Source organism: Salmo salar, chromosome ssa12, assembly GCF_905237065.1.
Source record: "Salmo salar chromosome ssa12, Ssal_v3.1, whole genome shotgun sequence".
Classification (NCBI taxonomy): domain Eukaryota; kingdom Metazoa; phylum Chordata; class Actinopteri; order Salmoniformes; family Salmonidae; genus Salmo; species Salmo salar.
The window spans coordinates 11,120,001-11,147,500 of record NC_059453.1 but is presented as its reverse complement, the minus strand read 5'-3'; the positions used below and the strand labels follow the sequence as shown (position 1 = coordinate 11,147,500).

Genomic DNA, 27,500 nt, shown 5'->3' with positions numbered 1-27,500 from the left:
CAGACGTTTCAGGTGTTTTCTACAATTTCAGGGGTTTCATTGTTGTTTTCTGTAGGGTCCACCAGGAGCATCAGGGGAACCCGGCCCCTCAGGACCACCGGGACGTAGGGTGAGAGAGACAGAGTGTCACTGTGTGTTAGTTAGTTCATATGTAATTGTCAATATCTTAAGCATTCATCTATTTCCTGTTAGGGTCACCTGGGTAAAGAAGGGAAGCAGGGGAAAGCAGGGATGAAAGGAGCGAAGGGCTCTCCAGGGTTGGAGGGTCTCCTGGGGAAGACAGGACCGGTGGGAGCCCAGGGACATTCTGGTAAACCAGGTCCTAGTGGTCTCAGAGGGATCCCTGGCCCAGCGGTGAGCACACACACCCTGACCCCTGACCTGTCAACTCATCACCACACAACCTCATAAGCCGGATGTACTATACTGCGAATGCAAAACTGACTAACTTCATCAATGACAATACAGATAAAATAAAAAAATAAATGACTCTGTCTGTCTACTCTCTCTCTGTCTCTCTCTCTCTCTCTCTCTCACTGTCTCTCTCTCTCTCTCTCTCTCTCTCTCTCTCACTGTCTCTCTCTCTCTCTCTCCCTCTCTTTCACTGTCTCTCTCTCTCACTCCATCTCTCTCTCTCTCTCTCTCTCTCTCTCACTGTCTCTCTCTCCCTCTCTCTCTCTCTCTCTCTCACTGTCTCTCTCTCTCCCTCTCTCTCTCTCTCTCTCACTGTCTCTCTCTCTCCCTCTCTCTCTCTCTCTCTCACTGTCTCTCTCTCTCCTCTCTCTCTCTCTCTCTCTCACTGTCTCTCTCTCTCTCTCTCTCTCTCTCGCTCCTCTCTCTCTCTCTCTCTCTCTCTCTCTCTCTCTCACTGTCTCTCTCTCTCTCTCTCAGGGGGAACAAGGTTTAAATGGACCACCAGGTGTAACAGGACCACCAGGACCCATGGTAAAACAACAGTCTACACCTTCATCCATCCATCTCTCCATCCTTCCATCCCACTCCATCCATTGTCCCTTTCTCCACAGTCTACAGCCCTATCTCAGTCACTACTATAGACCCATACATCCTTTGTCAGTCTACAGCCCTATCTCAGTCACTACTATAGACCCATACATCCTATATCAGTCTACAGCCCTATCTCAGTCACTACTATAGACCCATACATCCTGTATCAGTCTACAGCCCTATCTCAGTCACTACTATAGACCCATACATCCTGTATCAGTCTACAGCCCTATCTCAGTCACTATTATAGACCCATACATCCTGTATCAGTCTACAGCCCTATCTCAGTCACTACTATAGACCCATACATCCTGTATCAGTCTACAGCCCTATCTCAGTCACTACTATAGACCCATACATCCTGTATCAGTCTACAGCCCTATCTCAGTCACTACTATAGACCCATACATCCTGTATCAGTCTGCAGCCCTATCTCAGTCACTACTATAGACCCATACATCCTGTATCAGTCTACAGCCCTATCTCAGTCACTACTATAGACCCATACATCCTGTATCAGTCTACAGCCCTATCTCAGTCACACTATAGACCCATACATCCTGTATCAGTCTACAGCCCTATCTCAGTCACTACTATAGACCCATACATCCTGTATCAGTCTACAGCCCTATCTCAGTCACTATTATAGACCCATACATCCTGTATCAGTCTACAGCTCTATCTCAGTCACTACTATAGACCCATACATCCTATATCAGTCTCTACAAACACAAGTTATTGTATACGTTTACTAAGGCTAGTTTACACAGGCTAGTTTACTAAGGCTAGTTTACAAAGGCTAGTTTACTAAGGCTAGTTTACTAAGGCTAATTTACTCAGGCTAGTTTACTCAGGCTAGTTTACTAAGGCTAATTTACTCAGGCTAGTTTACTCAGGCTAGTTTACTCAGGCTAGTTTACTAAGGATAGTTTACAAAGGCTAGTTTACTAAGGCTAGTTTACCAGGCTAGTTTACTAAGGCTAATTTACTCAGGCTAGTTTACTCAGGCTAGTTTACTCAGGCTAGTTTACTAAGGATAGTTTACAAAGGCTAGTTTACCAAGGCTAGTTTACTAAGGATAGTTTACAAAGGCTAGTTTACTAAGGCTAGTTTACTAAGGCTAGTTTACTCAGGCTAGTTTACTCAGGCTAGTTTATCTAGGCTAGTTTACTAAGGATAGTTTACTAAGGCTAGTTTACTAAGGCTAGTTTACTCAGGCTAGTTTACTAAGGCTAGTTTACTAAGGCTAGTTTACTCAGGCTAGTTTACTAAGGCTAGTTTACTAAGGCTAATTTACTAAGGCTAGTTTACAAAGGCTAGTTTACAAAGGCTAGTTTACTAAGGATAGTTTACCTAGGCTAGTTTACTAAGGATAGTTTACTAAGGATAGTTTACAAAGGCTAGTTTACTAAGGATAGTTTACCTAGGCTAGTTTACTAAGGATAGTTTACTAAGGATAGTTTACAAAGGCTAGTTTACCAAGGCTAGTTCACTAAGGCTAGTTTACTAAGGCTAGTTTACTCAGGCTAGTTCACTAAGGCTAGTTTACTAAGGATAGTTTACAAAGGCTAGTTTACCTATGCTAGTTTACTAAGGATAGTTTACAAAGGCTAGTTTACCTAGGCTAGTTTACTAAGGATAGTTTACAAAGGCTAGTTTACTCAGGCTAGTTCACTAAGGCTAGTTTACTAAGGATAGTTTACAAAGGCTAGTTTACCTAGGCTAGTTTACTAAGGCTAGTTTACAAAGGCTAGTTTACTAAAGCTAGTTTACTAAGGCTGGTTTACTAAGGCTAGTTTACTAAGGCTAGTTTACTAAGGATGTGTCCCAAATGGCCCTAGATCTATGTGCCCTGATCTAAAGTAGTGCACTATATAGGGAATAGGAAGACCTATGTGCCCTGGTCTAAAGTAGTGCACTATATAGGGAATAGGGTACCATTTGGGACGGAACCCTACGTGACCTTGCAGTTGTACTACTCTGACCTCTAGTTTGAGCTCTAGCTTGATCTCTGTCACCTTTGACCTCTGTCCTCTTTCCTACAGGGTCCTCCAGGACTACCGGGGTTGAAGGGAGATCCAGGCAGGAAGGGAGACAAGGTGACAACACCCCCCCCCTCCCCGTGCTAACTAAGTGTGTGTTATGTGTGTAGGGTCATCACAGTGCTAACTAAGTGTGTGTTATGTGTGTAGGGTCATCACAGTGATAACTAAGTGTGTGTTATGTGTGTAGGGTCATCACAGTGATAACTAAGTGTGTGTTATGTGTTTAGGGTCATCATAGTGATAACTAAGTGTGTGTTATGTGTGTAGGGTCATCACAGTGATAACTAAGTGTGTGTTATGTGTGTAGGGTCATCACAGTGATAACTAAGTGTGTGTTATGTGTGTAGGGTCATCACAGTGATAACTAAGTGTGTGTTATGTGTGTAGGGTCATGGAGGTCTGATTGGGCTGATAGGCCCTCCAGGAGAGTTTGGAGAGAAGGGAGACAGAGGGTTTCCAGGGAACCAGGGTCTACTGGGACCCAAAGGAGACGAGGTGACACACACACACACACACACACACACACACGTGAATCTAAGGCTCTTGGTCTGATAAAATACTGTTATCCCTTTCACCTAAAGCCTGGACTATGTTGAATCCAAGGCTCTTGGTCTGATAAAATACTGTGTTAGCCCTTTCAGCTAAAGCCTGGACCATGTCTAGCAATGTTACTGATGGTGGTTGCAAACCACCAGCATTACACACACGTATATGTTGTTGTATTGATGGTGTGTTTTGTTGATTCAGGGTCTGGTTGGTCTAGCAGGTCCTAATGGTCCTCCAGGTCTACCTGGTCTCTCTGTGAGTATCACTATCTATTTCTATTACTGTTACAATTACTTACTATTATTATTACTTAACATTACTATTACAATTACTTACTATTACAATTAATTACTATTATTATTACTTACTATTACAATTACAATTATTTACTATTATTATACTTACTATAATTATTACTTACTATTACAATTACTTACTGTTACTGTTACAATTACTTACTATTACTGTTACAATTACTTAGTATTACAATTAATTACTTTTACAATTACTTACTATTACAATTACTTACTATTATTATTACTTACTATTACAATTTCTTACTATTACTGTTAAAATTACTTAGTATTACAATTAATTACTTTTACAATTACTTACTATTACAATTTCTTAATATTACAATTACTTACTATTACAAATACTTACTATTATTATTACTTACTATTACAATGAATTACTATTACAATTAATTACTATTATTATTACTTACTATTTGAATTACAATTACTTACTATTACTACTACATAATACTACTTACGATAACAATTACGTACTATAACAATTGCTTACTATTCTTTTTACTTACTATTACTTACTATTATTTTTTACTTACTATTACTTACTATTATAATTACTTACTATTACAAGTTTTTACTTTTACAATTACAATTACTTACTATTACTATTACTTAATATTACTATTACCATTGCTGTTACATTACTATTACTATCACTTACTATTACTTACTATTACAATGACTTACCTTTACTATTACTTACTTTTATTGACTATTACTAGTACTTACTAATGCTATTGCTTACTATTACTATTACTTACTATCACTATTATAATTACTTACTATTGATATTACTTACTATCACTATTACTTACTATCACTATTACTTGCTATTACTATTATATACTATTACTATTACTTAATATTTCTTACTATCCCTATTACTTACTATCACTATTATATACTATTACTATTATATAATATTACTATTACTTAATATTACTTACTATAACTATTACTTACTATCACTATTGCTTACTATTACTATTACTTACTATCACTATTACTTACTATTTCTATTTTGTACTATCACTATTACTTACTATTACAATTATTTACAATTGCTGTTACTTACTATTACTTACTCTTACTAACGATTACTAGTACTTACTATCACTATTACTTACTATTACTGGTACTTACTATCACTAGTACTTACAATCACTATTAATTGCTATTACTTACTATTAATATTGCTTAATATTACTTGACTTACTAGTACAATTATTTACAATTGCTGTTACTTACTATTACTATTACTGGTACTTACCATCACTAGTACTTACTATTACAATTGCTTACTATTACTAGTACGTGCTATAGCTATTACTTACTATTACTATCTATTACTATTGCTTGCTATTACTATTACTTACTATCGATATTACTTACGATTACTATTACTTACTGTTACTAGTACTTATTATTACTTTTACTGACTTTTACTGTTACTTACTATTATACTGTTACTTACTATCGATATTACTTATTCTTTCCTACTTTTACTATTACTTACTATTACAATGACTTACTATCGATATTACTTACTCTTTCTTACTATTTCTATTACTTACTACTACTAGTACGTATTATCACTTTTACTTACTATTACTTACATTTAGTGTTTCTATTACTTACTATTGATATTACTTACTCTTTCTTACTATTACTATTGCTTGCTATTACTATTACTTACTATCGATATTACTTACTGTTACTTACTATTTCTATTACTTACTATCGATATTACTTACTCTTTCTTACTATTACTATTGCTTGCTATTACTATTACTTACTATCGATATTACTTACTGTTACTTACTATTTCTATTACTTACTATCGATATTACTTACTCTTTCTTACTATTACTATTGCTTGCTATTACTATTATTTACTATCGATATTACTTACTGTTACTTACTATTACTATTACTTACTATCGATATTACTTACTCTTCCTTACTATTACTATTGCTTGCTATTACTATTATTTACTATCGATATTACTTACTGTTACTTACTATTACTATGATTTACTATCGATATTACTTAATCTTTCTTACTATTACTATTGCTTGCTATTACTATTACTTACTATCGATATTACTTATTGTTACTTACTATTACTATTACTTACTATCGATATTACTTACTCTTTCTTACTATTACTTACTATTACTATTACTTACTATTACTGTTACTTACTAGTACTGTTACTTACTGTTACTAGTACTTACTATCACTATTACTTACTATTACTTACTATTACTAACTATCGATATTACTTGCTATTACTATTTCTTACTATTACTATTACTTACTATCACTATTACTTGCTATTACTAGTACTTACTTTTGCTATTACTTACTATACATTTTACTTACTTTTCTTACTATTACTTTTGTGGGTAATAGCCGTGAAGGCACTATTGCTTACTATTACCATTACTTGCTCTTACTGTTACTTATTATTACTTTACCTTACTATCGATATTACTTACTCGTTCTTACTATTACTAATACTTACTATCGTTATTGCTTACTATTACTGTTACTTACGATTACTATTACTTACTATCAATATTACTTACTCTTTCTTACTATTACTAGTTCTTTCTTTTACTTACTATTACTTGTACTTACTATCACTATTACTTACTATTACCATTACTTACCCTTACTGTTACTTACTATTACAATTACTTACTATCGATATTACTTTCTTACTATTTCTATTTCTTACTATCGCTATTACTTACTATTACCTGCACTTACTATTACTTTTACTTACTATCGATATTACTTACTCTTTTTTACTTTTACTTACTATCTATATTACTTACTATTACTGTTACTTACTATTACTATACCTTACTATCACTTTTACTTACTGTTACTATTACTTATTATTACTGTTACTTACTATTACTATACCTTACTATCTGTATTACTTACTCTGTCTTACTATTACTACTACTTACTATTACTATTTCTTTCTATTACTATTACTTACTATTACTGTTACTTGCTATTACTATTAGAGGTCGACCGATTATGATTTTTCAACGCTGATACCGATTATTGGGGGACCACAAAAAGCCAATACCAATTAATCTGCTGATTTATTTATTTATTTGTAATAATGACAATTACAACAATAATGAATGAACACTTATTTTAACTTAATACAATACATCAATAAAATCAATTTAGCCTCAAATAAATAATGAAACATGTTCAATTTGGTTTAAATAATGCAAAAACACAGTGTTGGAGAAGAAAGTAAAAGTGCAATATGTGCCATGTAAAAAAGCTAACGTTTAAGTTCCTTGCTCAGAACATGAGAACATATGAAAGCTGGTGGTTCCTTTGAACATGAGTCTTCAATATTAGCAGGTAAGAAGTTTTAGGTTGTAGTTATTATAGGAATTATAGGACTATTTCTCTCTATACGATTTGTATTTCATATACCTTTGACTATTGGATGTTCTTATAGGCACTTTGGTATTGCCAGTCTTTAGTATTGCCAGTGTAACAGTGTAGCTTCCGTCCCTCTTCTCGCCCCTACCTGGGCTCGAACCAGGAACACATCGACAACAGCCACCCTCGAAGCATCGTTACCCAGGGGAAGAACTACTTCAAGGTCTCAGAGCGAGTGACGTCGCCGATTGAAACGCTACTAGTGCACACCCCGCTAACTAGCTAGCCATTTCACATCGGTTACACCAGCCTAATCTCGGGATTTGATAGGCTTGAAGTCATAAACAACTCAATGCTTGAAGCACAGCGAAGAGCTGCTGGCAAATGCACTAAAGTGCTGTTTGAATGAATGCTTACGAGCCTGCTGCTGCCTACCACCACTTAGTCAGACTGCTCTACCAAATCATAGACTTAATTGTAACATAATAGCACACAGAAATACGAGCCTTTGGTCATTAATATGGTCGAATACGAAAACTATCATCTCGAAAACAAAACGTTTATTCTTTCAGTGAAATACGGAACCGTTCTGTGTTTTATCTAACGGGTGTCAACCCTAAGTCTAAATATTGCTGTTACATTGTACAACCTCCAATGTTATGTCATAATTATGTACAATTCTGGCAAATTAATTACGGTCTTTGTTAGGAATAAATGGTCTTCACACAGTTCGCAACGAGCCAGGCAGCCCAAACTGCTGCATATACCCTGACTGCTTGCACGGAACGCAAGAGAAGTGACACAATTTCCCTAGTTAAAAGAAATTCATGTTAGCAGGCAATATTAACTAAATATGCAGGTTTAAAAATATATACCTGTGTATTGATTTTAAAGAAAGGCATTGATGTTTCTGGTTAGGTACACATTGGTGCAACGACAGTGCTTTTTTCACGAATGCGCTTGTTAAATCATCACCCGTTTGGCAAAGTAGGCTGTGATTCAATGAGAAATTAACAGGCACAGCATCGATTATATGCAACGCAGGACACGCTAGATAGACTAGTAATATCATCAACCATGTGTAGTTAACTAGTGATAATGTTAAGATTGATTGTTTTTTATAAGAAAAGTTTAATGCTAGTTAGTAATTACCCTTGCTTCTTGCTGCACTCGCGTAACAGGTAGTCAGCCTGCCACGCAGGCTCCTCATGGAGTGCAATGTAAGGCAGGTGGTTAGAGTGTTGGACTAGTAACCGGAAGGTTGCAAGATCGAATCCCCGAGCTGACAAGGTAAACATCTGTTCTTCTACCCCTGAACAAGGCAGTTAACCCACCGTTCCTAGGCCGTCATTGAAAATAAGAATGTGTTCTTAACTGACTTGCCTAGTTAAATAAAGGAAAAAAATATATAATAAAAAATCGGCCACAATCGGTGCCCCCAAAAAAATGCCGATTACCGATTGTTATGAAAATTTGAAATCGGCCCTAATTAAACGGCCATTCTGATCAATCGGTCGACCTCTAATTACTATTACTGTTACTTGCTATTACTATTACTGTTACTTACTATTACTATTACTTACTATCTATATTACTTACTATTACTGTTACTTACTATAACCAGTACCTACTATTACTTACTATTACATTACTTACTATTACTATACCTTACTATCGATATTACTTACTCTTTCTTACTATTACTATTACTTACTATCTATATTACTTACTATTACTGTTACTTACTATTGCTATTACTTACTATCGATATTACTTACTTTTTCTTACAATTACTTACTATTACTTACTATTACTAGTACTTACTATCGCTATTACTTACTATTACTAGTACTTACTATCACTATTACTTACTATTACTGTTACTTACTAGTACCGATACTTACTATTACTATTACTTACTATCACTATTACTTACTATTCCCTTTAATTACTATTACTTTTACCTACTATCGATATTACTTACTCTTTTTTCTATTACTATTACTTACTATCTATATTACTTACTATTACTGTTACTTGCTATATATACTACTTATTCTTTCTATTACTATTACTTACTATTACTAGTACTTACTTTTACTATTACTTACTATTACTATTACTTACTATTACTAGTACTTACTTTTACTATTACTTACTATTACTGTTACTTACTATTACTATACCTTACTATCGATATTACTTACTCTTTCTTACTATTGCTATTACTTACTTTTACTATTACTTACTATAAATATTAATTACTTTTCTTACTATTACTATTACTTACTATCTATATTACTTACTATTACTGTTACTTACAATTACTGTTGCTTACTATTACTAGTACTTACTATCACTATTACTATTACTTACTATTACTATTACTTACTATTACTATACCTTACTATCGATATTACTTACTCTTTCTTACTATTACTATTACTTACTATCATTAGTACTTACTGTTACGTACTATCTATATTACTTACTATTACTGTTACTTACAATTACTATTTCTTACTATCGATATTTCTTACTCTTTCTTACTATTACTAGTTCTTACTTTTACTTACTATCACTATTACTTACTATCACTATTACTTACTATTACTTTTACTTACTATTACTGTTACTTACTATTACTGTCACTTACTATCATTATTACTTACTATTACTGTTACTTACTATTACTTACTGTCGATATTACTTACTCTTTCTTACTATTACTGTTACTTACGATTACTATTACTTACTATCTATATCTCTCTCTCTGTATCTCTATCTCTCTCTCTGTCTCTCTCGCTCTCTCTCTCTGTCTCTGTTGCTCTCTCTTTCGCTCTCTATCTCTTTCTCTGTCTCTCTCTTTCTCTCTCTCTCTGTCTCTCTTTCTCTCTCTCTCTCTGTCTCTCTTTCTCTCTCTCTTTGTATCTCTCTCTCTCTCAATTCAATTCAATTTGCTTTATTGGCATGATGTAACAATGTACATATAGCCAAAGATTACTTTGGATATTTACAATATGAAAATAATAAGAACAAAATTGTCAATGGGACAACAGTAACAACAATATAACCAAGGGTCAAAATAACCATACATTGCACAATAACAATAAGCATACAGTAGAGGACATGTGCAGGTTGATTGGTCTGCCAGACACTGTCCCTCATCTTAAGGCAGGCAGCAATGTAGTGCGCTGCCAACCCACAGCTCTCTGCGTCCTCCCCCAACAGGACGGGTAGCCTACTCATGGGGTCTTTGAAACCTTGAATAAGGGTTTCAAATTTGGGGAAATGACACTGTGATTGTTTTATATTTTTGACATTTTGTCAGGAAATGCAGCTCTGTCTCAGGTGCTGCTGTTGTGCAGTGATTGCACAGCCTTTCCTCTACAGGGAGCCAGGTTTTCCTGTGTCTACCCTTCTCAATGGCAAGGCTGTGCTCACTGAGCCTGTACTTTGTTAAGGTTTTTCTAAGGTTTTGATCAGTAACCATGGTCAAATTGTTTGCTTTCTCCCTCTCTCCTCTCTCTCTCTCTTTCTGTGTCATGCACTCTCTTTCTTTCTCTCTCTGTATCTCTCTCTCTCTTTCTCTCTGTATCTCTTTCTCTCTCCTCTCTCTCACACTCTCTCTCTCTCTCTCTCTCTCTCTCTCTCTTAGGGTAGAGTAGGACAGAAGGGTTCTAAAGGGAACCAGGGTCCCATCGGTTCTATCGGAGATACAGGTCCTGCTGGCCCTCCTGGACCTCCTGTGAGTTACACCTAGTACATCTGCTTAGAACCTTAGAACTTCACCTAGAACCTTAGAACCTCACCTAGAAAGTCCACATAGGACCATAGAGCCACACCTAGAGCCACTGCCTAGAACCTCCACAAATAACCTCCAAATAGAACCATAGAACATCACCTAGAACCTTCACATAGAACCTCCATCAGAACATCAGAAGATCGCATGAAACCTTCACATAGAACCTTAGAACCTCATTTAGAAATGCCTCTCCTCCTCTCAGGGTCTTCCTGCGGTGGGTCTTGAGTCTCCCCCGGTGCAGGAGAGAGGAAGGAGGAGGAGGCAACACTCTTCCTTTGACGGGGCTGCTCTGGAAGACGAGGAAGAGCAAGAGGGGATGGAGGGAAGGGAGGGAGGAGAGGAGGAGAGGATGCAGGCAGACCCGGCAGGGCAGGAGGAGGAGAAGGGGATGGAGGAGGTGTTTGCGTCTCTCTCTTCTATGAGGACAGAGGTAGAGGGTCTGAGGACCCCCCTGGGGACCTACCAGTATCCAGCCCGAACCTGCAAGGAGCTACAGCTGTTGTTCCCAAAGTACACTGATGGTACATACCTCTCTATCACTTTATCTGTCTGTCTGTCTGTCTGTCTGTCTGTCTGTCTGTCTGTCTGTCTGTCTGTCTGTCTGTCTGTCTGTCTGTCTGTCTGTCTGTCTGTCTGTCTGTCTGTCTGTCTGTCTGTCTGTCTGTCTGTCTGTCATCCATCCATCTCTCTATGTCTCTATCTCTCTATCTCTATTTCAATCTATACATCTCTCTCTATTTATCACTCTATCTCTATATCAATCTATACATCTATCTCTATCTATCACCAGAGTTTACTGATGGTACCTACCTCTCAGTATATCTACCTCTGTCTGTCACTACATCAACAATGTACAACCTATATAATCAAATTATCAACAGAGCTTACATGCCCTCTCTACCATCTCTCTCTCTCTCTCCCATCTCTCTCTCTCTCATCTCTCTCTCTCCCTCTCTCTCTCTCCCTCTCTCTCTCATCTCTCTCCACCCCAAATCTACCCCCCCCCCATAGGTGAGTACTGGATAGACCCTAACCAGGGTTGCCATAGAGACTCCTTCAAGGTGTTCTGTAACTTCACGGCCGATGGAGAGACATGTCTGTACCCTGACATTAAGTTCCAGTCGGTGAGTCCACAGGATCACTCTCCTCTCCTATCCTCCGTATGAGCGAGGGACAAATCACTACAGGTAGAGCTGGGTTCAGTATAGTGAGAAGTGATGAATGTACTGTAATGACTGACGTGTCTTCTACAGGTGAAGCTGAGTTCCTGGAAAGGAGAGAAACCTGGTACCTGGTACAGCCAGTTCAGGAAAGGAAAGCAGGTACGCAGTGTGTGTGTTTCTTGTGATCCTGCTCTCTCCATGATATATCCCTTTTATACTCAATGCTCCCTCCCTCCCTCCCTCCTTCCATCCCTCCCTCCCTCTCTCTCTCTCTCTCTCTCTCTCTCTTCAGTTCTCCTATTCAGGTTCAGATGGCAGTCCGGTCCATGTAGTCCAGTTGGTGTTTCTTAAGCTGTTGAGTGCTTCATCCAGACAGACGTTCACCTACCACTGTCAGAACTCAGCCGCTTGGCTCCATACCGCCACCTTCAGCCACCAGCACGCGCTGCGCTTCAGAGGGAGCAGTGGAGAGGAGCTCACGCACCAAGACACACACTACATCACAGCACTGCACGACGGCTGCCAGGTAACACACACACTACATCACAGCACTGCACGACGGCTGCCAGGTAAAACACACACTACATCACAGCACTGCACGACGGCTGCCAGGTAACACACACACTACATCACAGCACTGCACGACGGCTGCCAGGTAACACACACACTACATCACAGCACTGCACGACGGCTGCCAGGTAACACACACACTACATCACAGCACTGCACGACGGCTGCCAGGTAACACAGACACTACATCACAGCACTGCACGACGGCTGCCAGGTAACACACACAGACACTACATCACAGCACTGCACGACGGCTGCCAGGTAACACAGACACTACATCACAGCACTGCACGACGGCTGCCAGGTAACACAGACACTACATCACAGCACTGCACGACGGCTGCCAGGTAAAACACAGACACTACATCACAGCACTGCACGACGGCTGCCAGGTAACACACCAGACACTACATCACAGCACTGCACGACGGCTGCCAGGTAACACAGACACTACATCACAGCACTGCACGACGGCTGCCAGGTAAAACACACACTACATCACAGCACTGCACGACGGCTGCCAGGTAACACACACAGACACTACATCACAGCACTGCACGACGGCTGCCAGGTAACACACACACTACATCACAGCACTGCACGACGGCTGCCAGGTAACACACACACTACATCACAGCACTGCACGACGGCTGCCAGGTAACACACAAACACTACATCACAGCACTGCACGACGGCTGCCAGGTAACACAGACACTACATCACAGCACTGCACGACGGCTGCCAGGTAACACAGACACTACATCACAGCACTGCACGACGGCTGCCAGGTAACACACACACTACATCACAGCACTGCACGACGGCTGCCAGGTAACACACACACTACATCACAGCACTGCACGACGGCTGCCAGGTAACACAGACACTACATCACAGCACTGCACGACGGCTGCCAGGTAACACACACAGACACTACATCACAGCACTGCACGACAGCTGCCAGGTAACACAGACACTACATCACAGCACTGCACGACGGCTGCCAGGTAACACAGACACTACATCACAGCACTGCACGACGGCTGCCAGGTAACACAGACACTACATCACAGCACTGCACGACGGCTGCCAGGTAACACAGACACTACATCACAGCACTGCACGACGGCTGCCAGGTAACACAGACAGTCGCAGGCACAGAGACACAGACACACACACACACTACATCAATACACACGCATGCACCGACACACACACAAACACACATATACACACAAATACATGCACACACACACACACACACGCACACGCACACACACAAACACTATTGCTATTGTAATTACAATTGTTAGATGTGTAATAATTCTATCAAGTCTGCATCCCAAATGGACCCTTTTCCCTGAGTAGTGCACTGTATATGGAATAGGGTTCCATTTGGGCTGTGGGGAACCGTGGATATTGGACAAAGGCTATCACAAAACACTGTTGACACAACCTGTCCTAACGCCATCACTATCACCAAAACACTGTTGATCTAACCTGTCCTAACGCCATCACTATCACCAAACACTGTTGACACAACCTGTCCTAACGCCATCACTATCACACTATCACCAAAACACTGTTGACACAACCTGTCCTAACGTCATCACTATCACACTATCACCAAAACACTGTTGACACAATCTGTCCTAACACCATCACTATATCACCAAACACTGTTGACCCAACCTGTCCTAACGCCATCACTATCACCAAACACTGTTGATATAACCTGTCCTAATGCCATCACTATCACCATAACACTGTTGACACAACCTGTCCTAATGCCATCACTATCACCAAACACTGTTGACAAAACCTGTCCTAACGCCATCACTATCACCAAACACTGTTGACACAACATGTCCTAACACCATCACTATCACCAAAACACTGTTGATCTAACCTGTCCTAACGCCATCACTATCACCAAAACACTGTTGACATAACCTGTCCTAACACCATCACTATATCACCAAACACTGCTGACACAACCTGTCTTAACGCCATCACTATCACACTATCACCAAAACACTGTTGACACAACCTGTCCTAACACCATCACTATCACACTATCACCAAAACACTGTTGACACAACCTGTCCTAACACCATCACTATCACACTATCACCAAAACACTGTTGATCTAACCTGTCCTAACACCATCACTATCACACTATCACCAAAACACTGTTGACACAACCTGTCCTAACACCATCACTATCACACTATCACCAAAACACTGTTGACACTAACCTGTCCTAACACCATCACTATCACACTATCACCAAAACACTGTTGACACAACCTGTCCTAACGCCATCACTATCACACTATCACCAAAACACTGTTGACACAACCTGTCCTAACACCATCACTATCACACTATCACCAAAACACTGTTGATCTAACCTGTCCTAACGCCATCACTATCACCAAACACTGTTGACACAACCTGTCCTAACAGCATCACTATCACCAAACACTGTTGACACAACCTGTCCTAACGCCATCACTATATCACCAAAACACTGTTGACACAACCTGTCCTAACGCCATCACTATATCACCAAAACACTGTTGACACAACCTGTCCTAACACCATCACTATCACACTATCACTAAACACTGTTGACACAACCTGTCCTAACACCATCACTATCACACTATCACCAAAACACTGTTGACACAACCTGTCCTAACACCATCACTATCACACTATCACCAAAACACTGTTGACACAACCTGTCCTAACACCATCACTATCACACTATCACCAAAACACTGCTGACACAACCTGTCCTAACACCATCACTATCACCAAAACACTGTTGACACAACCTGTCCTAACAGCATCACTATCACACTATCACCAAAACACTGTTGACACAACCTGTCCTAACACCATCACTATCACACTATCACCAAAACACTGTTGACACAACCTGTCCTAACACCATTCCTAACAGTTACCATTTCTGTGTCTGTGGGAAGAATTCCAAAAATGCTAATTCTAAATTGAAAAGAATCTGTTTGTCATTTTGAGATGTATTGTTGTTGTATGTCTGTGCATCTTGAGCAGTGACCTGTTGACCTTTGAGAAGGCGGAAGTTTCCATACGTTTTATTAAACAAATTCTGCTCTAATACAATTGAATGGCAGATGCCTTCTATGGAGCTTCTGAGGGCCTAGCCAATGTTGAGCTATCTAGCTGGATTTATCTCCCCGGAGATCACCAAAGACAAATCCTCCTCATGTTTTAAATCAGAATATCATTGAAAATAAGAATGTAATCAAAGAATATCATTGTAATATTATTGAAAATATGAAATAATTATATATTTTTTTAAATACAACAATTATTTTACAAATCTTAAGTGTTTATCGACATCTCTCCGCTGTGTAGTCTCCTTCAGGTCAGGAACGGACACACACACTACACAAAAGCATACACTACACACACACACTACAAACACACACTACAAACACACACTACGCACACACACAGAAGTACATGTGTAATATCTGTTGATGAAATGTTTTCCTCCATCTCTCCCTGTAGTCTGGTTCAGGTCAGGAGAGGACAGTGTTAGAGTTTGATGCCCCTCAGTCAGACTCTCTCCCCCTCATCGACGTCTCTGTCTCCGACTTCGGACACAACAACCAGAAGTTTGGCTTCCAGCTAGGTCCCGTCTGCTTCAACGGTTAACGGCAGCCCTCCACAGCCGGTAACCGGGATGAGACGGCCGGTAACAGGACTAACATGCCTGGTAACAGGGTTGAGATCCACGGACATTTACACAGGGAAAACCAGGAGACTGGCTGATGCCACCAGAGAGATATTTATATAGCTTTACACCAGGACTCATCCATTCATACTAACAGACACACATTTGTCCATTCATACTAACAGACACTCATTCATTCATTCATTCATTCATTCATACAGACACACATTCATTCATTCATTCATTCATCCATTCCTACTAACAGTCACTCATTCATTCATTAATTCATCAATTCATCGATTCATACTTAGACACTCATCCATTCATCCATTCATACTAACAGACACTCATTAATTCATCCATTCATACTAACAGCCTGGTAACGGGGTTGAGATCCACGGACATTTACACAGGGAAAACCAGGAGACTTACTGATGCCATCAGAGAGATATTTATATAGCTTTACACCAGGACTCATCCATTCATACTAACAGACACTCATTCATCCATTCATACCAGAAGACACTCATTCTCTTATCCATTCATACTTACAGACACTCATTCATTCATTCATACCAGCAGACACTCATTCATGAATTCATCCATTCATCCATTCATACTAACAGACACTCATTCACTCATCATTCATTCATTCTTACAGACACTCATTCATTAATTAATCCATTCATCGATTCATCCATTCATACTTACAAACAGTCATGCATCCATTCATCCATACCTACATTCATTTAGCCGTACATTCATTCATCCATTCATCCATACCTACAATCCTTCATCCATACCTACATTCATTCATCCATTCATCCATACCTACATCCATTCATCCATACCTACATTAATTTATCCGTACATTCATTCATCCATTCATCCATACCTACAATCCTTCATCCATACCTACATTCATTCATCCATTCATCCATACCTACATCCATTCATCCATACCTACATTCATTTATCCGTACATTCATTCATCCATTCATCCATACCTACAATCCTTCATCCATACCTACATTCATTCATCCATTCATCCATACCTACAATCCTTCATCCATACCTACATTCATTCATCCATTCATCCATACCTACATCCATTCATCCATACCTACATTCATTCATCCGTACATTCATTCATCCATTAATTCATACCTTCATTCATTCATTCATTCATTCATTCATACACACAGTACATTGTCCATTAACTCAGTTGCTCACTCATTTATTCATCCATAATTCCTATACTCACTCCTTCCTATATTCACTCATTCATCCTGAAGCCAAAGAAGCACCTCTATATCTGGGAAACATTTCCACAACGTGTAACTAACGTTAATTAGATGCTGTATTCAAACCTCATGTTGTCCCAATTCTGTGTTGTTGATGTGTGTGTTTTTATATGAACAGTTTTCTGTTGTGTTCTAATGTATATTTGTGTGATACTCAACCATGGTGCTACAGTATTTTACTTGAGTATGTTTAATTTCATTTATGTCTTCCTTGTCAAAGGGAAAGGGAAGGCAGCCATTTTGTTTTTGTATTTGTAACATAATGATGATGATGAACAAAATTCTTGTCAGGACATTAGAGGATTATGATTTCACAATGCCATTTTATTCACACTTGTGGGAAAATTAAATAATGAATAACCCGTTTTAATAAAAATACAGAACTGTTCACCCAACTTAATGAAGCAGAAGTCTAAATGTGTTGACATTAATATTGTAGAGCAGGACCACACACATCCGGAAACACACATACACAGAAGATCACACACACACACACACACACACACACACACACACACACACACACACACACACACACACACACACACACACACACACACACACACACACACACACACACACACACACACACACACACACACACAGACAGAAGATCACACACACGCACACACACACAGAAGATTACACAGACACGCACACACACACAGAAGATTACACACACACGCACACACACACACACACACGGAAGATTACACACACGCACACACACACACACACACACACACACACACGGAAGATCACACACACACACACACACACACGAACTCAGACGCACATATAACATTATAACTGTGATTAATAATTTGATATGAATATCAATCACGCAGACACAATGGTGATTACACTGTCTGCTTACTGCATAATGCATTCTCTCTCCCTTTGTCTCTCTCTGCCTTTCTCTCTCTCTTCCCTTATTTGTTTATCTCTGTCTCACTCTGTATCTGTCTGTCTCTCTCTATGTCTCACTCTGTATCTGTCTGTCTCTATGTCTCTCTCTCTCTCTCTCTCTCACTCTATCTCTCTCTTTCCCTATCTCTTTATATATGTCTCTCTCTCTCTCTTCCCCTATCTATTTCTCTCTCTATCAATTCAATTCAATTCAATTCGCTTTATTGGCATGACGTAACAATATACATATTGCCAAAGCTTATTTTGGATATTTACAATATAAAAATAAATAAAAATGAGAATCAAATATTGTCAACGGGACAACAGTAACAACAATAACCAAGGGTCAAAATAACCAACACATTGAACAATAACAATAATCATACAGTAGAGGACATGTGCAGGTTTATTGGTCTGTCAGACACTGTCCCTCAACTTATGGCAGGCAGCAATGTAGTGCGCTGCCAACCCACAGCTCTCTGCGTCCTCCCCCAACAGGACGGGTAGCCTATCCTCATCAGAGAGGTCTGTGAAACCTTGAATAAGGGTTTCAAATTTGGGGAAATGACACTCTCTAATTGTTTTATATTTTTGACATTTTGTCAGGAAATGTAGCTCCGTCTCAGGTTCTGCTGTGGTGCAGTGGTTGCACAGCCTTTCCTCTACAGGGAGCCAGGTTTTCCTGTGTCTACCCTATCTCTCCCTCTTCCCCTATCTGTTTCTCTCTCTCTCTCTTCCCCTATCTATTTCTCTCTCTATCTCTCTCTCTTCCCCTATCTGTTTCTCAGTCTCTCTCTTCCCCTATCTGTTTCTCAGTCTCTCTCTTCCCCTATCTGTTTCTCTCTCTATCTCTCTCTCTTCCCCTATCTGTTTCTCAGTCTCTCTCTTCCCCTATCTGTTTCTCAGTCTCTCTCTTCCCCTATCTGTTTCTCTCTCTATCTCTCGTCCCCTATCTCTCTATCTCTCGTCCCCTATCTCTCTCTCTCTCTTCCCCTATCTATCTCTCGTCCCCTATCTCTCTCTCTCTCTTCCCCTATCTATCTCTCGTCCCCTATCTCTCTCTCTCTCTTCCCCTATCTATCTCTCGTCCCCTATCTCTCTATCTCTCTTCCCCTATCTATCTCTCGTTCTCTCTCTTCCCCTATCTATCTCTCGTTCTCTCTCTCTCTCTTCCCCTATCTATCTCTCGTTCTCTCTCTCTCTCTTCCCCTATCTATCTCTCGTTCTCTCTCTTCCCATATCTATCTCTCGTTCTCTCTCTCTCTCTTCCCCTATCTCTCTCTCTTCCCCTATCTCTCTCTCTCTCTTTCTTCCCCTATCTCTCTCTTTCCCTATCTCTCTCTCTCTCTCTCTCTCTCTCTCTCTTTCCCTATCTCTTTATATATGTCTCTCTCTCTCTCTTCCCCTATCTGTTTCTCTCTCTCTCTCTTCCCCTATCTGTTTCTCTCTCTCTCTCTTCCCCTATCTGTTTCTCTCTCTCTCTCTCTCTCTTCCCCTATCTGTTTCTCAATTCAAGGGGCTTTATTGGCATGGGAAACATAAACAATAAAAATGTACAGTAAACATTACACTCACAAATAGTTACAAAAGTATAAAGTATCTCTCTCGCTCTCTTCCCCTATCTGTTTATGTCTGTGTCATGCTGTCTGTCTCTCTTGTTTCCCTCTCTCTCTTCCCCTATCTGTTTCTCTGTTTCTCTGTCTCTCTCTGTCTCATGCTCTCTGTCTCTCTCTCTCTGTCTCTCTCTGTCTCTCTCATACACTCACATGGCACACACACAAACACCTCACGGCACACACACAAACACCAAACACCTCAAAAGCGAGTGGACCTCATTTCCCATGAGTCTGTGCTCTGTGATATTAAGTCAGTTTTGCCCTTGACTTCTCTCTGCCCCCCTCATTCTGTTATCTTTTCTCCTCTATAGTTATCTACCTCCCTCTCTCTCTCACCACTCCCCGCCCTCCGTCACTCTCACTACTTCCCTCCCTCCCTCCCTCCCACCCTCCCTCCCTCCCTCCCTCCCTCCCTCCCTCCCTCCCTCCCTCCCTCCCTCCCTCCCTCCCTCCCTCCCTCCCTCCCTCTCACCACTCTCATTCCTCCCTCTCTCATCATATTTAGTCATTTGTTGATCATTTAACCTCCTAGTCTCTGATGAGAGGATAGGAGGAGGAGGAGGAGAGAAGAGGAGAGAAGAGGAGAAGAGGAGAGGAGAGGAGGGAGAGAAGAGAATAGAAGAGAGGAGAGGAAAGGAGAGGAGAGGAGGAGAAAAAGAGGAGAGGAGGAGGAGGAGAGGAGGAGGAGAAAAAGAGATGAGAGGGCAGGGGAGGAGAGGAGGGGATGAGGAGAGGAGAGGAGGAGGAGGAGAAAAAGAGGAGAGGAGGAGGAGAAAAGAGATGAGAGGACAGGGGAGGAGGGGGAGGAGGAGGAGGAGAGTTGGAGGAGAAGGAGGAGGAGAGGAGGAGGAGGAGAGGAGGAAGAGAAGGAGTAGAAAAAGAGGAGAGGAGGAGGAGAAAAAGAGATGAGAGGACAGGGGAGGAGGGGAGGAGGAGAGGAGAGGAGGAGAAGGACGAGGAGGAGGAGGAGAGGTGGAGGAGAAGGAGGAGGAGGAGGAGAAAAAGAGAGGAAGAGAGGATAGTGGTTTGTGAATCCCTCAAAACAATTTACACTGCAGATGGAGAATGGACAAACATCACACACACATCATTAAACACGGTGTGTCTGTGTTCTGATGTGTGTGCATGTTTGTTTGTTGGCTTGCATGTTGTATTGTGTCTGCAGGATCATTGCATGCAGTAAATTGTGTGTGTGTGTGTGTGTGTGTGTGTGTGTGTGTGTGTGTGTGTGTGTGTGTGTGTGTGTGTGTGTGTGTGTGTGTGTGTGTGTGTGTGTGTTCATTGAGCTCAGTGGAGTCAAATCATAAATCATTCATACAATGACAAGACCTCTCCTTCTGCCCTTTATGCTTTCTCTCCTCCTGCTCCTCCTCCACTCTTCCTCCCTTCACTCATTTCTCCCTTCTCTGTCACTTCCTTTCTTCCGTCTGCTTCTATCCCTCACAATGTCCCCTTATCTTCCCTTTCTCTCCCTCTAGATACTCGCTCACTCTCAGCGGGGATTTTAACATGAGCACATTGGTGGGTCAAGCTCATGTGATACCAGCACACGGTAATCATTACACTGGCTACACATTGAATGCACTAATAACCAATCCCAGAAATGTGTTTTGCGCCACACACACAAGTATTCTTGCATTGGGTTATGATCAGTTTTTTTGGTTACTTCCCATATCTTTAACTCTTACTGCTCAGAAGACCATGGTAGTGGAGCATACTTTTATAGCGTAAACTAGCTAGTAATAAAGTAAACTATATAGTAATAAAATAAACTAGCTACTAATAAAGTAAACTATATAGTAATAAAATAAACTAGCAAATAATAAAGTAAACTAGCTAGGAAAATAATAAACTAGATAGTAATTGAGTAAACTAGAATGTAATATAGTACACTACATAGTAATTTGGTAAAATAGTTAGTAATATAGTACACTAGACAGTAATTTGGTAAAATAGATAGTAATTGAGTGAACTAGATAGTAATATAGTAAACTAGATAGTAATATAGTAAACTAGATAGCAATTGAGTAAACTAGATAGCAATTGAGTAAACTAGATAGTAATATAGTAAACTAGATAGTAACATAGTAAACAAGATAGTAATTGAGTAAACTAGATAGTAATATAGTAAACTAGATAGTAATTGAGTAAACTAGATAGTAATTGAGTAAACTAGATAGTAATATAGTAAACTAGATAGTAATTGAGTAAACTAGATAGTAATTGAGTAAACTAGATAGTAATATAGTAAACTAGATAGTAATTTGGTAAACTAGCTAGTAATATAGTAAACTAGCTAGGAATAGAGGAAACTAGATAGTAATATATTTAACTAGATAGTAATTGAGTAAACTAGCAAGAAATAGTACAAACTATCTAGTAATAAAGTAAACTAGATAGTAATTGACTAAACTAGATTCTAATTTAGTAAACTAGCTAGCAATAGAGTAAACTAGATAGAAATGTAATACACTATACAGTAGTTTAGTAAACTAGATAGTCATATAATAAACTAGATAGTAATATAGTAAACTAGATAGTAATTGAGTGAACTAGCTAGTAATTGACTAAACTAGATACTAATATAATAAACTAGATAGTAGTTAAGTAAACTAGGTAGTAATATAGTAAACTAGATAGTAGTTGAGTAAACTAGATAGTCATATAATAAACTAGATAGTGTCACGACTTCTCTTAGGAGCAGGAAAGGAGTAGAGTCAAGATGCAGGAGACTGAGGTCCGGTAGGTCAAAAGTTTATTTCCACCGTAGACAATAAGGCGTCCGAAAAAAGCACAGGGTGCGCATAACACCCAAAACAGGAGAATCGTTCGGAAACGTTTAACGCACGAGGCGCAGCCCGGAAAACACCGTACAGAACAGTAACACGCTTAATATAAAGCCAGCGCTAACTAACACCTGTCCTCTAGCGACAGATAAACAATCCCGCACAAGAATCCCAACTGAAAATACACACTAAATAACCCCCCACTAATTACAGACACAAAACAGGTGCGGGATAGACAGACAAAACCGAAAGACACAGAAACAACGATTGGTAGCAGCTAATAGGCCGGCGACGACGACCGCCGGGCGCCGCCCGACCGAGGAGGGGCGCCACCTTCGTTAGATACTGTGACAGATAGTAATATAGTAAACTAGATAGTCATATAATAAACTAGATAGTAGTTGAGTAAACTAGATAGTACTAAATAAACTAGATAGTCATATAATAAACTAGATAGTAATTGAATAAACTAGATAGTAATAGAGTAAACTAGATAGTAATTGAGTAAACTAGCTAGTAATATAGTAAACTCGATGGTAATTGAGTAAAATAGATAGTAATGTAGTGAACTATATAGTAATATAGTAAACTAGCTAGTAATTGAGTAAACTAGCAAGTAATAGTGCAAACTATCTAGTAATAAAGTGAACTAGAAAGTAATTTAGTAAACTATATAGTGATATAGTAAACTAGATAGTAATAGAGTAAAATAGCTAGTAATATACTAATCTATCTAGTATTTGAGTAAACTAGTTAGTAATTTAGTAAAGTAGATAGTAATATAGTAAACTAGATAGTGATATAGTAAACTAGATAGTAATAGAGTAAACAATCTAGTAATTTAGTAAACTAGATAGTGATATAGTAAACTAGATAGTAATAGAGTAAACTAGCTAGTACTTTAGTAAACTAGATAGTGATATAGTAAACTAGATAGTAATAGAGTAAACTAGCTAGTACTTCAGTAAACAAGATCGTGATATAGTAAACTAGATAGTAATAGAGTAAACTAGCTAGTACTTTAGTAAACTAGATAGTGATATAGTAAACTAGATAGTAATAGAGTAAAATAGCTAGTAATATACTAATCTATCTAGTATTTGAGTAAACTATTTAGTAATTTAGTAAACTAGATAGTAATATAGTAAACTAGATAGTGATATAGTAAACTAGATAGTAATAGAGTAAACTAGCTAGTACTTTAGTAAACTAAATAGTGATATAGTAAACTAGATAGTAATAGGGTAAACTAGCTAGTACTTCAGTAAACAAGATCGTGATATAGTAAACTAGATAGTAATAGAGTAAACTAGCTAGTACGTTAGTAAACTAGATAGTGATATAGTAAACTAGATGGTAATTGAGTAAACTATCTAGTAATTTAGTCAACTAGATAGTAATAGAGTAAACTAGCCAGTACTTTAGTAAACTAGATAGTGATATAGTAAACTAGATAGTAATATAGTAAACTAGATAGTGATATAGTAAACTAGGTAGTAATAGAGTATACTGGCTAGTAATATAGTAAACTAGCTAGTAGTTGAGTAAACTAGCTAGTAATATACTAAACTAGATGGTAATTGAGTAAAATAGATAGTAATGTAGTGAACTATATAGTAATATAGTAAACTAGCAAGTAATTGAGTTAACTAGCAAGTAATAGTGCAAACTATCTAGTAATAAAGTGAACTAGAAAGTAATTTAGTAAACTAGATAGTGATATAGTAAACTAGATAGTAATAGAGTAAAATAGCTAGTAATATAGTAATCTGTCTAGTATTTGAGTAAACTATCTAGTAATTTAGTAAACTAGATAGTGATATAGTAAACTAGATAGTAATAGGGTAAACTAGCTAGTACTTTAGTAACAAGATAGTGATATAGTAAACTAGATAGTAATAGAGTAAACTAGCTAGTACTTTAGTAAACTAGATAGTGATATAGTAAACTAGATAGTAATAGAGTAAACTAGCTAGTACCTTTGTAAACTAGATAGTAATATAGTAAACTAGATAGTAATAGGGTAAACTAGCTAGTACTTTAGTAACAAGATAGTGATATAGTAAACTAGATAGTAATAGAGTAAACTAGCTAGTACTTTAGTAAACTAGATAGTGATATAGTAAACTAGATAGTAATAGAGTAAACTAGCTAGTACCTTTGTAAACTAGATAGTAATATAGTAAACTAGATAGTAATAGAGTAAACTATCTAGTAATATAGTAAACTAGATAGTGATATAGTAAACTAGATGGTAATTGAGTAAACTATCTAGTAATTTAGTAAACTAGATAGTGATATAGTAAACTAGATAGTAATAGAGTAAACGATCTAGTAATTTAGTAGACTAGATAGTGATATAGTAAATTAGATAGTAATAGAATAAACTATCTAGTAATTTAGTAAACTAGATAGTAATAGAGTAAACTAGCTAGTACTTTAGTAAACTAGATAGTGATATAGTAAACTAGATAGTGATATAGTAAACTAGATAGTAATAGAGTAAACTAGCTAGTAATATAGTAAACTAGCTAGTAATAGATAAAACTGGATAGTAATATAGTAAACTAGCTAGTAATTTGTCTGAAATGTTTTGACACTGCATGCGTCTGCCTGCCTGTTGCAAAGGGCCCGGTTACCAATATGCAACATTTATAACATTATTCCCTAGCTTCATCTATTGCACAGTTACATTTCCATCAAAGAGATGTGTAACTAACCTTCCTGCTATGTGTGGTTCCATGGTTATTACAGTGTGCCGTCAAACATCAACAAAAAAACATCTACCCTATGTAGGGTATTATAGCTAGCCTCCAAACAGCTGTTAGCCACTGCTCCATGATCCACCACCAACCACTCCACTTGAATCTTTCATTTCCAGCTTGCTTTATTTTAATGGATGGCCAAATGTTCAAGTTTAGGTGGCTAATGAGCCCCGAGACGTTTTATCTCTACATTTCCTTCATAACGCTACGTTTGAAAATGATTTGCTAGGAGATAGCTAAGCGTTCTAGTTTGAAGATGTGGCGACAGTGCGTGGTAAACCACTAGCTATCTATTAACTTGGCACATCAGTCCAATCAAAGTTACCGGGCATGAGACGTTGATTTATCTGTGGCCAATAACAATGAGCCTTCTTGGGCGGGCACTTCTATTGTAAATCAATGGAGCGCCGAAGAAAGGGGCTTTTGCTGACGAGCAGGTGCTGCGGTGACGTGGTGGCCCCATGAGCGACAGACAGCACCCTGAGCCAATCAAGTACTCTCTGTAATGTCTCTGTCTGCCCCTCCTGCTCAGAAAGAGAAACAAACAGCTGCATCATGGATCTGCTTTACTCAATGATAACTGACCAGAACAACAATACAATGGCAAAACAACCACGTAAGCTTTATTAGATCAATAACATCAAAAAATGACATTGTTTGCTAACTGATACGATATATTGTTGTGACATGAAATAACATAATTTGCATGCACAACTCCTGGATAGCCCCATCTGCCCCACGTGATGCATCACCACTGTTCACCACATCACATCACCACATCTCTGTCTCTCTCTCTCTCTCTCTCTCTCTCTCTCTCTCTCTCTCTCTCTCTCTCTGTCTCTCTCTCTCTCTCTCTGTCTCTCTCTCTCTCTGTGCCTAAGTTTCTGTTTCTCTGTCTGTCTGTCTGTCTGTCTGTCTGTCTGTCTGTCTGTCTGTCTGTCTGTCTGTCTGTCTGTCTGTCTGTCTGTCTGTCTGTCTGTCTGTCTGTCTGTCTGTCTGTCTGTCTGTCTGTCTGTCTGTCTGTCTGTCTGTCTGTCTCTCTCTCTCTCTCTCTCTCTCTCTCTCTTCCTCTGTGCCTAAGTTTCTGTCTCTCTCTCTCTCTCTCTCTCTCTCTCTCTCTCTCTCTCTCTCTGTAAACGTTTTACTGACCATCAGCATGTCTGTGAAAGTGAGCCGGGATAGGTCCAAACGTTTTACTGACCATCAACATGTCTGTGAAAGTGAGCCGGGAGAGGTCCAAACGTTTTACTGACCATCAACATGTCTGTGAAAGTGAGCCGGGAGAGGTCCAAACGTTTTACTGACCATCAACATGTCTGTGAAAGTGAGCCGGGAGAGGTCCAAACGTTTTACTGACCATCAACATGTCTGTGAAAGTGAGCCGGGAGAGGTCCAAACGTTTTACTGACCATCAACATGTCTGTGAAAGTGAGCCGGGAGAGGTGGGGACCTTCTATCGCCTTCTACATCAAAGAGAACAGTAAATAGAGAGAAATGAAAAGTCATGCATCCCTCTTCCT

General features: G+C 38.9%; 1 protein-coding gene and 1 long non-coding RNA gene across 2 annotated transcripts in view; both read left to right on the top strand.

Annotated features, from left to right (window-relative positions):
* LOC106592099 (collagen alpha-1(XI) chain) overlaps nucleotides 1-18,299 on the top strand; it is a 72,814-nt gene extending 54,515 nt beyond the window's left edge. Inside the window, exons 52-63 of the mRNA XM_045690679.1 lie at nucleotides 56-109; nucleotides 193-354; nucleotides 892-945; nucleotides 3,051-3,104; nucleotides 3,438-3,545; nucleotides 3,798-3,851; nucleotides 10,990-11,079; nucleotides 11,339-11,657; nucleotides 12,148-12,260; nucleotides 12,390-12,458; nucleotides 12,592-12,825; nucleotides 16,435-18,299. Of these exons, the coding sequence (XP_045546635.1) occupies nucleotides 56-109; nucleotides 193-354; nucleotides 892-945; nucleotides 3,051-3,104; nucleotides 3,438-3,545; nucleotides 3,798-3,851; nucleotides 10,990-11,079; nucleotides 11,339-11,657; nucleotides 12,148-12,260; nucleotides 12,390-12,458; nucleotides 12,592-12,825; nucleotides 16,435-16,581 (1,458 nt within the window). The 3' untranslated portion in view covers nucleotides 16,582-18,299. The remainder of the gene's footprint in view (nucleotides 1-55; nucleotides 110-192; nucleotides 355-891; nucleotides 946-3,050; nucleotides 3,105-3,437; nucleotides 3,546-3,797; nucleotides 3,852-10,989; nucleotides 11,080-11,338; nucleotides 11,658-12,147; nucleotides 12,261-12,389; nucleotides 12,459-12,591; nucleotides 12,826-16,434) is intronic.
* Nucleotides 13,750-15,504, top strand: LOC123725407 (uncharacterized). The gene is made up of 2 exons (XR_006757857.1): nucleotides 13,750-13,962; nucleotides 14,006-15,504. It is a non-coding gene; the product is annotated as an uncharacterized lncRNA (long non-coding RNA).
* Nucleotides 18,300-27,500: the final 9,201 nt, after the last annotated feature.